Below are 12,161 nucleotides of genomic sequence, written 5' to 3'. Positions count from 1 at the left end.
TATCTTTAATGTCATTTGGTGGACTGCAAGATACAAGTCTGAATAAGTGGAACAATTTGTCAACTAAACAACTCATACATTTGAGAAAAGAGGAGGCGACCCAGTGTTTGAACGAAACACACACACAAACACACACACACACACACACACACACGCACGCACGCACACACAGAGAGCCACTAAAGCCTGACCCTTCTCCTCATGCTGCTGTGGGATGATATCCTCTTCTGCAGCCAGCATTTATCAGCCAACGTGGTTGTGTTAGTCACTCTGGCACAAACAACACGCCCGAGCCGGTCCCGCTAGTGCTGTTTGGGGCTGAGGTCAAGACCGCAGGCAGGCCGGTCCATCTTCCCCTCCCCTGAATCCTGGAAGTAGTGTCCGAGAAATCCACTTCTGTGGGGGCGGGCTTTGTCATCCTGGAGGACAGCGTTTGGTCCCAGACTGCGGAGTTGTGCAGTTGCAAAAATTCAACCTGATATCCCTCACACACCTTATCGACGGCACCCCGGGGCACCAGGAACTCCAAACAAGCTTCGATAGCAACAGCAGAATCTGCCATTTGGCTTTAGCGCAGCAGACTTGGTGAACTCTTCATGGGTGTAACCCACATACTGAGCTCTGCAGCTCATCCTACAGCTGCAGATTCATTAAACATGTGGCCCCATTTAGAAGGGGAGTAAACAGGCTCTTCAACAGCACAAGGTCAGATTCTGAGAAGCACAACACACAGAGACATTTTCAATGAACTAAGCACATATTTTTCTTACTTTGTGTTTAGTTTACAAGTGAGGTTGTGAGCAGCGTCTTTTGTAGGGTGATGCTTGGACTGTTAATTAATTTCCACCATCTCTGAATGAAAAACACCTTATTTTCTTACAGGCCATGAGGAGAGCAAGAATTAAAAGTAGAGGAAGTAACGGCTCAGTCTGAACAGGATTTTTAATTTTAGTGATTTGCAGAGCATTACGAACCAGATTAGACATAGAAGCATGACTAGGCCAGCTAATGAGTTATCAACCCATAAAGATGATATGAAGATCAATTACTTTTTCATTTGTTAAACTGAAAAATACTTTTTCTGCACATGTGCAGGCAAATGCATGACAATAACTTCACACTCTTTTCGATTTATTAGCATTTCTTCAATTTATTGTATATTTACTACACCGTCAACTGGATCACATGCAGAGTAGATGAACATGTTACAAATTCATGGTTACAGTGATATCAGTGTATTGAGTGACCTCCAATAAATCATGTTTCCATGCTCTGTGTGTCAACATATTTGACCAATCAGATGGGTTAGTGCCCGAGATGTGCGCCCATTAAACAGCTGACATGGCCCGGTCACAACTGGTGTAAAAGGGAGAGAGAAATAGAGCACTGCCATTTGGAAAAGGAAAAACATATCAAAGCACTCAGATATTATACTGTAAGGGGTCATATTTATGGCAGTGCAACTCCGGTGTTGCAGACACACTTTTCTTTTTAATATATCAGACACAGCGTGGGATTATACACTGTTTTATAGGAGTTTGACCTGCAAACTCACAAAGCACTGACGATTCCAGTCGCTCATTGTTGTGAAAGCAGGGACTACAGCGGGGTTCCCCAACCTCCGACCTGTGGACCAGTACAGGTCCGTGGATCATTTGGTACTAGGTCACAAAGAGACAAAGTTTTTTGAAATTTTGAAAATGTACATTTAAATTTTAGTTCATCTGTTTGGAGTGTTTTTTTTTTAATTGAAAAAAAAAACTTCACTTCCATCAGCACTTCTTTTTCCACACTTAACTCCGTTGTAGCTTTTTTGTTCTTCCATGCACCGTTAAGCCCTCGTTAGGTCTTTTCTTACAGCATCAGGAAAAATTACGTTGCTTAACACCAGTCTATGGTGGACCATTGGCCTCCCAACATTAGGTCCATCATTTATGCTTGAAAAGACTTGATTGTACAAGCAACATGTGCTACATTGTCTAATGGAGGGTTAACTGCAGGGAAACCAACAACTGAGCACTGTGCTGAAACATTTAAATCTAAAACTTCAAGGAAAACCTAAATGTTCAAGAACTTTCTCTCATATAACTCCTCAGTGAAATACTGTGGGGTTTGGGTTGGGTTCCATAGAGTGTCGGTTAATCGGAATAATGGCAGAGTCTCTTAACTGTTTAATAAGTCCATCAGCAAAAAGTTTCATCTTCAGTGACTCAGTTAACGTGTTTTCTGTTTTTATTTGAAAAAGTCGTAAAATGGGTTTTAAAGTAATTAATTCTTTCTCATCATATGATTATTCATTGTGACTGTGTGTTTTGAGGGATCTGTTTTTTCTTTTTTTGTGTGTGTTTTTAAATGTTGAAGATGTGTGTATTTTAAACAGCTTTAAAAGTGTGAAGTGTGTTTGTTAAACTGAAAACTGCAGCATCGCTCAGACAGAGCTGCTGTGTGCTGAGATCTTCACATTTATTGTGGTTTCAGATAGCACTTACACAAGGGCACAAACACATAGTGTGTGTGTGTGTGTGTGTGTGTGTGTGTGTGTGTGTGTGAGTGTGTGAGTGTGTGAGTGTGTGAGTGTGTGTGTGTGTGTGTGTGTGTGTGTTAGCGTGATCGTGACAGATCTTATTGATCCGGTCCTGTACATGGTATTTCACTGTGCAACAGTAGTACATGTCAGAGATAACAGTCTTATCACTGCTCAACCTGTTATGAAGAGAAGCGATGTAATGCAATTCAGCCGAGGCTGTCATGAGATTCACTCCATGACTTTACCTTTATGTTCACATGTACCGCATTGTGCTCATCTTATATCTATGATATTCTGTTAGCCTGCAGGCAGTTGGGCATCAGCATACATACACATTGTCTATTTATAATGTGAATTGTCCAGATACCGTCCAAACTAAAGGAACCAAATGCAAAGTTCTCATACTGAAAGAGGTCTGAACTCTGAGATGTCCTTCAACTGAAGGTAAAGTCCCACCAATGCAGTCTTTCTATAGGAATTCAGACGCTGTCGTCAGCAGTGTGGAGTGAGGTTTGGGGATCGCTGTGACCTTCTCAGTGGCCTGAGAGCGTGTTGGTATGGCATGACTGATGCAGATTATCATAGCCGGAGAAAGCCAATTACTCCGGTCATCACGGCACCCTCAGGGTCTCTTATGGTGGAATGAAATGCATTACCGAATCCTCCGTGCATCATACTGGCAGCCTTTTGTATCTCCCAGCCCTCCCCTTCCTCCCCCATCGCCACTCCCTCCCACTTGGAGTGTTAATAGTGCAGTCAATGGGACCTTCCCGTGCCTCAGAGCCCTCTCTGGCTCGGATGAGCTTCTGCTTCACAAAGCAGGGAGGTCGTGCCTTTTAGAGAAGCGGCTGAATTACAGCCTCCTCTGTTTGTCTTCTCTCCATTCAAGACAATGCCTTTCTCTTTTTTCTTTTTTTTTTCTTCTCCGCTTCTTAAAAGCTCCTCTTGCCCAGTGTCCTTGAACAACTACAGAAGGAATAAGACAGGTTGTGAACGTGTGGTGTAAAAGACTCTTCTGTGGTATTTTTTTCAACCCAAACAAACAGCAGTTGATCACACCTTTGTTATCCTTGGTTTTGTTTTGTTTTTTCCAAAACAGATTTGCTACAAGACCAGAGAGGCTGAGACCTCGCCTGACAGGATGTACACGGACTACAGATCAAGTCATCGAGTCGCAGGTAAGAAGCCTGAGGATGTGTGAAGCAAGTTCATTCGTCCATTTATTATGAATGACAGTCATTCACCTCAGCAACATAATTCCTTGGTCAAATATTTCCTTTTCACACAAACAACACAGTTCGTTGTCTTCAACAGGTCTTATTTAAAATCCTCCATGTTTGCTTTTTTTTTACCTCAGTAGCTATCACCTCTTAAGCTCATGGATTTAAAGCAATCTCCTCCAAGCTTAAAAAACAAAACAAAAACTAGTTTTGGGGGGGTTTTTTTAATTTTTTTATGCAGGTATCAAAATTGGCTAAGTGGTATCAACTGCTAAACTCTTAGTTCAACATATTCGATTAGAATTACTCTAGACTTGACAGGACTCAGACGCAAAGCGCAGTGACGCCCATGCACACTGTCAGCAGATCCCACCGCGAGTTATTGTTTGTGTGAATATAAACATATGCTAATAGACTAAAACCTGTCATTTCAAGGGAGATGCTCTTTGAGTGGTGCATCCTGTTGGTGTGCCAGCTTACACACACACACACACACACACACACACACACACACACACACACACACACACACACACACACACACACACACCACATGGACCTCAGAGCAGCCATACATGAGATGGTGTAGGTACAATAACAGCGATTCAGGCTCTGTGGATGTCGTTAAAACCCGTTTAAACTGTGGGGGAAAATACTGGGAATTACTGGATTCCAGTTTCACCGTCTTCTTCTGCCAATAAACAAGGCGTTCCTAAAGAAATGGCATCTCCAGGGTATAGCTTGAGATAGTTTTACCCCCACATTATGTATTTACTAAAAGGGGATGAATTACTGAACCCTTTACATTAACATGTTGGCATTTTACACGCAAACTTGAATTTAAGGTTACTTTCTAAAATGTCTTCAGATTTTTAATGGGTTTTGAATTATTGTCAACCTTTTTTGTTTTCAGTTTTAATTTATTTACAACTATTGAATGAAAGATCTCCGCTCCATCATTGCCATCCTTATTGTTGTATTTCTTTAATCAGCTAAGGCTGAACTTGATGATTGGATATTCGACCCACCAATTCCTCTTTGCACACCTCCTCTTAGATACAGCTAGTGAAGTTTAATTCTTCCCAAGATCGTCACTCGGGACCACCTAAAACCGTGCTTACATGTCAATGTTTCAAGTGAAAGCAAATATCTTTTGTGTTTTTGTTTCAGAAGAGTTTCATGTTTGAGCAGCAGCGTTTTGAAAATGATCTCTCTTTACATGGAAACGGAAAAAATTCTGACAGCGATGGAGTTTGGCCATGAGTTAGAGCTGTTGTTTTTTTTTTTCCGTACTGAAGCCACGCATACACACATGCAGGCAGACAACACCGGAGAACACAGTCAGACATTTGAACTGTGGGAGGAGAGCAGATACCCTGCAGAAACTCGTTCACAAGGAGAAAATGCAAGTTCCTCACAGAAAGCCCAGACTTTAGCCAGCCTTTAGCATGCTCAGGCGAGAGTGTGAACCTCTGCACCAGTGCACGTCTCCTGTTTAAGGATAACATGCCCCTCATTTCAAATATCAAAAATCCAGATGCCTGCAAGTTATTCTGCGCCCCACGATTCCTGCAAAAAAAAAAAAAACGACTGATGAGTCTACCAAGGCAATTTCTTTGCACAGTATTGTGCTTATGTAAGCACCCGGCTCAAACGCTGCTGTGTTCAGCCTAACAAAGCAGCTCACATGGATAGAGCTCAGAATATTCCTTTTTTTTTTTTTATCTCCAGTGCATGTAGGTAACATGGTAAGGGCTCAATAAGAAAAGATTAATAGTCATCATTAAATTTGCAATGAGCTTTTTACTCAATTGGGGTATTCTTTAAATTCGGCATGGCTGCTCTGTGTTCCGCTCAGGTGTCTTTGTGTTTTTGTCGACAATGGCATCATTGTTGAACACATAAACTGAACTGGGAATGAAATTGACAGATAGTTTCACAGAAAGGAAGGAGAGAGGGAATAAAAGCACCATTCTTGCTGGGCTCCGGCTGAAACGTGCGTCCTTTCCCATTACTCTCACACTGCGCAATATGCAGGTCAGTCAGGTGATAATGAATGCTCTGTCTGATACTTGGCCTTTCTTCCTCCCTCCTGCTCGGCTGGTCTGCTCCCTCTGTTGTAGCCGCTCTCTTTCTTTCAGTCTTCTACTCCGCAGAGCTTGTTGTAGTGCTCAGTGTATTTGCCTTTCCGTTGGTTTAATTATCTCGCGCGCCTCTATTCAGGAGCATTTCACAGTTTCGGTCAGTGCGTGAGACAATGCAAATGTCAAATTTCTTCTTTCATTAACGAAACCTAGACTTAAGCCTCCAGTTGTCAAACTGTGAAACCTAATTTTATCAGTGTTATGAGAAAAAGAGGAGACACTTTTCCTTCAGTTTCTTCACCGCACACAGAAATTAATGAACTAATCAAGTTGTGTGTACTCTAGCACCCACTGTATGTCCACCTACAATGCATTTAAGCTTTTGGCTCAGGTTTCCCCTCAGTATACACGCCTGAATTCAGAGTTTCATGCATTTCAACACTTAATTCAGCAACTACTTCCTACAACCAACCTAAATGTTAACTAAATACAATTCTTTTCTCTGTGTTTAAATACAAATTCCAGTAATTTAAATGAAAAAGCTACTTTTGAGTAGAGTTTGTAAAACTATTTTATCAGTTAAAAAACTCAGTCTCAGGTCACGTTTATAAGCAAATTTTTCATGTGAAAATACATTGTTTTTGCATTTTTGCTTCATGTTTACACTAAAATTTTGAAAAAGATGTCTGCTTGCACAGAAATGGCAGAAAAACTGAGTAGTAAGCCATAAGTTGGCACCATTGTTTTCGTTTCAGTTGTGAAACCATGTGCCTCGAGAAAAAGGAGCTTTGTACATTAACAAGTGCGAGTACAGGGACATTTGCATGGACAGGTGACCAGGTTAGATTGTTATTATTGTTGAATTATGATGGATGTATGTGCATGTGCAGTAGCAGGGTTACAGAAAAGGTTTATTTTTGTTTTTTCTTTCATTTAAATGGAGAAGGAGTCGAGGTGTTTTTGAAAAATTCCACCTTTGGAAGTCATTTTCGAAAAGTTGCTTATTAAATAACTCCAATCACCATTTTTCTGAAAACAGACACCTAAGATACAATCAAATTTTTCTGTTTTCAATTGAAAATGCCATAAAAAACAAGGCTTAAATTGGCTGACACAACAAAAGCTTTTAAAAGATGAAAATTTTGGAAAGAAGTAGCATCTTCACACTTTGTTTTCAGTTGTTTTTGTCAACAATGGAATGACTATCAGCTTCCAAATAATAACAATACCCTCACTAGTATAATCCCACAAACTGGCTGGATGCTGTAACGTTGCTGTGTTAAGAATGAAATATGATGCTATTAGTGGCATTTCAGGACTGACAGTCCATTGAAGGAAAATAATAACTTCTGTAATGTGATGAGACGTGCAACGCATTACACAGATTGTATTTAAGCAGCGTTGGTGAAGCAGGGAATTTGATTTGCATGATTTTCTCATGACTACGACTGTCTCTAATGTCTTAAAGATGATGAAATATTCCATAGCGACTTCTTTGGCTCATTCTCAGACCCGCATTCACAGTGCCTACTCATTTAGTATTCACCATTACTGTATATTTCAGCGCTATATCCATTCTAAGTAATTTGGCCAGTGTTAAAACTAATACACGGCGAGAAGATTAAACTTCATCAGTCATCAGATTTTGAGTCATATATTTGATATTTATTCATTTTCAAGCAGGAACGTCAATATTTATTGCTGTTTTTGTTGCTACATAATTCAGCAGAAGAAACGATGAAGACACAGATACACAAGTGGCCTGTTGTGAACTGTTTGTCAAAGGGAATCACTTCCCCACTCTAAACTTCTCCAAAATCTCTTCATCCTATAGCCCTTTGTTGTTTTCTGTTGTTGACCTCTTCATGAAAGCCAGAAGTCTGGCTGAAAGATATTACCTGCCTTTGTGTTAAAGCTGAATTGGGAACAGTGAAGTCTCACGCCGGAGTCTACCTCATAGTACATTCGGTGCCAGGAATCACAACAAGCCTGCCGTTCGACACAGCTGCCAAAATGCACCACGGTGCCCACTCACTCTCGTAAAAGCTGATTTTTGCTTCCATCAGAGGACCCGCGGCATTTCAATGCAGTGTGTTAATGCTGCAGAGCAAATAAACATGAACCGCGATCGGCTCTTCTTGTGGCTATATCGGCGGTAATGCTCGAGTGGAATCAAGTGATTCTCTGGCTGTAGATGACGGCGAGGCAACAACTGCAGTTTAACAACATTTCAACATTGCAGAGGGGTTAACTGTTGTTTTGTACTCTGCTTGAGTCCATTTTCATCAATATTCATGCTGAGGGAATATTCTCAAGAGAAAGGCCTGGCCTCTTTTTGGGTTTAGCCTAATCCGGTTTCCAGAGCAGATGCTGCCGCCACCAGTGCACCTACAGCATCTCCCTCTCCTCACGTCTTCAGGAAAACGACGGCAAACATTGTTCTGCATCTCAAAACATCTTGGACTCCTGGTACTTCAGCACTCCTCCACAACTCATTAAAATCATCCAAGCAGGAATTCACCAGTCCGTGAACTGGGACACTGTGATCCTCACTTAATGAGGTGCGACTTATGGTAGGGAGTCACCTCAACCTTTCCTGTCCAGATGATCACCTGCGAACCATCAGTCAGGCTGCGGATATATGAGATACGGAGGGGCCACAAGAAGAAGAAGATGGGTAATTAGAAATGGAGGGATTAAGGAAGATAAAGGTCAGAGATAGCCAGCGAGAACCAAAAGAGATCTCCTCATCCTCGAGATGCATTTTGGCTATCTTCCTTCTTACGGGGGGGGGCAGTGGAGTTAATGACTTTTTCTTTTTCTGTACCTGTGTCGAACCAAGACATTATGAAGCAGCTGTTTGACGGGAAAGGACGTATTTATACGGCATGTGGCGCTACACGAGGAAACGACGTCTGTGTCATTTGGCAAATGAACCCATAGAAACAGAAAAACTGTGTCAACATCCTGTGGGACAAAAAAAAGACATGCATGTTTGATGGCGATGTTGACTAAAGTGAATGCTGAGTATTAAAAAAAAAAAAAAAAGGACTGCATCTTGAAGAAGCCGTTAAAATATTACTGTGATAGTTGTCCATAAGGCCAGCCTTCATTTAATATGTTGTGATTTAATCAGAATGATTCATTTGGAAACATTTGCATATCAACTAAAAAATGCATTAAGCCGTAGTTTATATCTAACTCAGTCAACATTCAGTAGATTTCTCCTTTAGTACTTTAAACCTAGATGAGCTGAATGTTGTGGATTAATGACTTCTCAAACATGAGGTGAAATTTTCTCACATAGGAAACTGAAATATCTTCTTCAGAATTACTTGATTCACCTCACTTTCAAGTACGCCAATTTATTTAAATAAAGAGAGCCTTACTGTCACCAAATACACGTTTTCATAGGAAACCATGAAAGCAAGCCAAGGTTGCTTTCATCTGCAGCAGCACAGAGTCAAATTAGTGTTTGATTTGAATGTTTTGCTACACTAAGCAGGCCATGGAAGGAACATTATTGTTAAAAAAAAAAAGAGAAAAAAATCAAGACATCAGACAAACATCATTCCCTATGGACACAGAAATTGAATGAGAGCATGCACTGGCTGTTACTCATTACTACTGGCTGACAGGGGTAATTGAATTCTGCCTGGAAAACATCCAGTTTATTTATGACAAGTCATTTTCTGCTGAAAATGTGGACAGCGCAAAGGCCCACTATCAGTTGGTTGGTTTGCATTTTATATGTTGCTAAACGCACATGATAAGAAGCTCCTGGCTGATACACACTGCGTTTGCGTCTGCTGCTGCTGAACTCAATGTATCCTAAATGTCTCTCAGTCTTTTCAGATTTGTTTAACCACCTGTAAATATCCAATATTTTGACGACCCATTCAAGATAAATGTGTATCTTAATTGTTTGTCAGTTGTGGCCCATTGTCAATATACAGTTTTCTTTTTGAGTCAATAACAGTGCCAACTTTGATGTTTGCCGAAGAAGAAACCTGGTTCATCTTTCTCTAAGTGGCTCAAAGCTGTTTGGAGAGTCGTTGACAATATTTACTGACAGAGTATGAAAGACGGCGTAGTGAGTGGCTGTCGTAGTGGGTTCTGGAATTAGCCCAGTACCTTGTTTGAGGGACAGTGTTCCTCTGACTTCACATCAGTCTGCAAATTGGGAGCAATTTTGACTTTTGGAACACAGAGAACATCGCTCTGGCCTTTGGTAAATACTTTTATTTGCCTTAAAATGATTTTGTGACGGGAGTGGAAACAGAGTTATTGGTGGGGCAGAGGAGAAAATATCTCTCGACATGGGAGGTAATTTCTGAATGTGTCCAAGACTTACTGACCTGAACTCTGCAACCTCAATTCCAACTTGCGTATTTGTCTTTGTGCAAGCACATTTGAATACGGCCTTTTACCCACAGACCAAAATGCAACAGTATCTCAGTGATGTATATGTTATTGGAGGTTATATTGCGAAGATGCTGCTGAAACTCCAAGGTCTTGATTTTGCTGTAAGGGTCCGTATTCATTCTCAGCAGACGTGCGGGTTTAAATCCTGGTGCTTTTATTTCAATTTTCATAGTCAATAGTAAAGCCACATATTCAAACACAATAAAATGCAATCAACAGTGTTTACATGCTTGGTAGAGGTGCAAATTGTAGTCTATTGATTTAAATAAATAGTTGCATGGTGCCATGGAAACAGGCTGATTGATTGAATCATCTCATACAGGAAGCGTGGTGTTGAATGATGCTTAGCGATGCTGTGAAACGGGAGTATTCAAATACGGCATCCGACTCCAGAACAATAAAAATACATTTCACAGATTATAAACCTAAACGACTGAACAGTTCTGCCCCGACATCTGTGAAGAGACACAGATCTGAATGAACATGGTGAACTGATGTCTGAAGCTGTGAAACGGACAGTTGGATGTATGTGCATCCTGTCGGATGTTCATCCTGAGCTCTGAGACTAAACATTTTCAGTTTTCCCACTGCTGGTCTGAGTCGGTATGTCTGTTCAAAAGCTGTTTAGTCTCATAATGCTGTTTTGCGTTGCCACTTTTAAGAAGTGCAACCATTTTTGAGCATATGAGACGCGCAGGTTTTGCGGTCCCAGTGGGAAGTCTATTCCAGACTAAATGCTCTCTTTTCACCGTCAAATTTTTTTTGGAGAGCTCCATTTGGTCCCTATTTTCTCCATCTCACTAGTCCTTTCCTTCAACTTTCACCGTCTCACTTTCTCTTTCTCTCCTTTTCACCGTCTCACTCGTTTTTCTCTCTCTCTCTCTTTCACTGTGTCACCCGGGTATCTTTCTCTTTCTTCCAGCGCTTCTCATTTACATTAACTCCCATCTTCCTGTGCTGTAGAATCTCAATGTTTGCCTCCTGAAATACACAGACCTGATTGGCTGCATGGACAGCCAGTGTGACGTCTTAATTCTCACACACTTGGTCTGTGGGTTTCCTCATCCACCGAGCTAAAATTAACTGTTATTTTTATGTAATTAACAAACATATTTGTTTTATTTCAAACCAAATCATCTTTTGTACCTAACCAGTACTTTTTGGTTTCTACTTCCAATCAGTCCGCAGCCTTGAGAACCTAAAGAGTGTAATCAACATGCTTATTCTTGTTGCCCTGACAACAAAGAGCCATTAATGCTGGTATTAGTGCTCTGTGCCTTTTGTGCCATCGTGGAACAAAACATGTTGTTTTTTTAATTAAAAAAAAAAAAGAACAATGATCAAAATACTATGTATACATCCTGGTATTCATATGAACTCGGACATATTTGAGCTCATTACACAAGGGAAACACCCAGGGAAGGGTTTTCATTTTCTGAGAGAAAATATCTGAAGTAATATGTGGAGTAGACTTTGTTTCACCTTAAATAAAGAGTAAAGCTTCGTGACATGATGTAACCATCGGTAGGTACATTAAATAATAGAAGTAGGTCTGCAGAGAGTTTATATGACGAAATATAAAAAAGACTCGGCTGACCCTTGCAGTGGTACGTTGGACAACAATCTCATGAATATTCTTCACGTCTCCGGTACACAGCTTGTGTCTTAATTATGAAGGCGTATAGTGTCTTTTCTGCTTTTTTTTGCTTGTGTAATTGTTCTTTTTTTCTCTGTTTACCAAGCCAAGACAGTATTTGAACTTCGAATCCATATTCTTCTGTAACTTGGTTTTAGAGTTGACAGTCTGATGTAAGAGCAATCCAGCTTCATAGTCTGTGTTCTCATCGTTGTGAAGGTATTGTTGCTCTGCGCTAATGTGTGGTTTCATTACAAAAAAAAAACAAA

At 40.7% G+C, this 12,161-nt stretch overlaps 1 protein-coding gene across 1 annotated transcript in view; it reads left to right on the top strand.

The window, feature by feature from the left end:
* enox2 (ecto-NOX disulfide-thiol exchanger 2) overlaps positions 1–12,161 on the top strand; it is a 172,746-nt gene that overhangs the window by 37,291 nt on the left and 123,294 nt on the right. The window contains exon 3 of the mRNA XM_030101680.1: positions 3,627–3,705. Coding sequence (XP_029957540.1) covers positions 3,627–3,705 — 79 coding nt within the window. The remainder of the gene's footprint in view (positions 1–3,626; positions 3,706–12,161) is intronic.

The sequence above is a fragment of the Salarias fasciatus genome, chromosome 2, assembly GCF_902148845.1.
Source record: "Salarias fasciatus chromosome 2, fSalaFa1.1, whole genome shotgun sequence".
Taxonomy (NCBI): Eukaryota; Metazoa; Chordata; class Actinopteri; order Blenniiformes; family Blenniidae; genus Salarias; species Salarias fasciatus.
The sequence above is the reverse complement of the archived record's forward strand: the minus strand, read 5'-3'. Positions and strand labels throughout refer to the sequence as shown.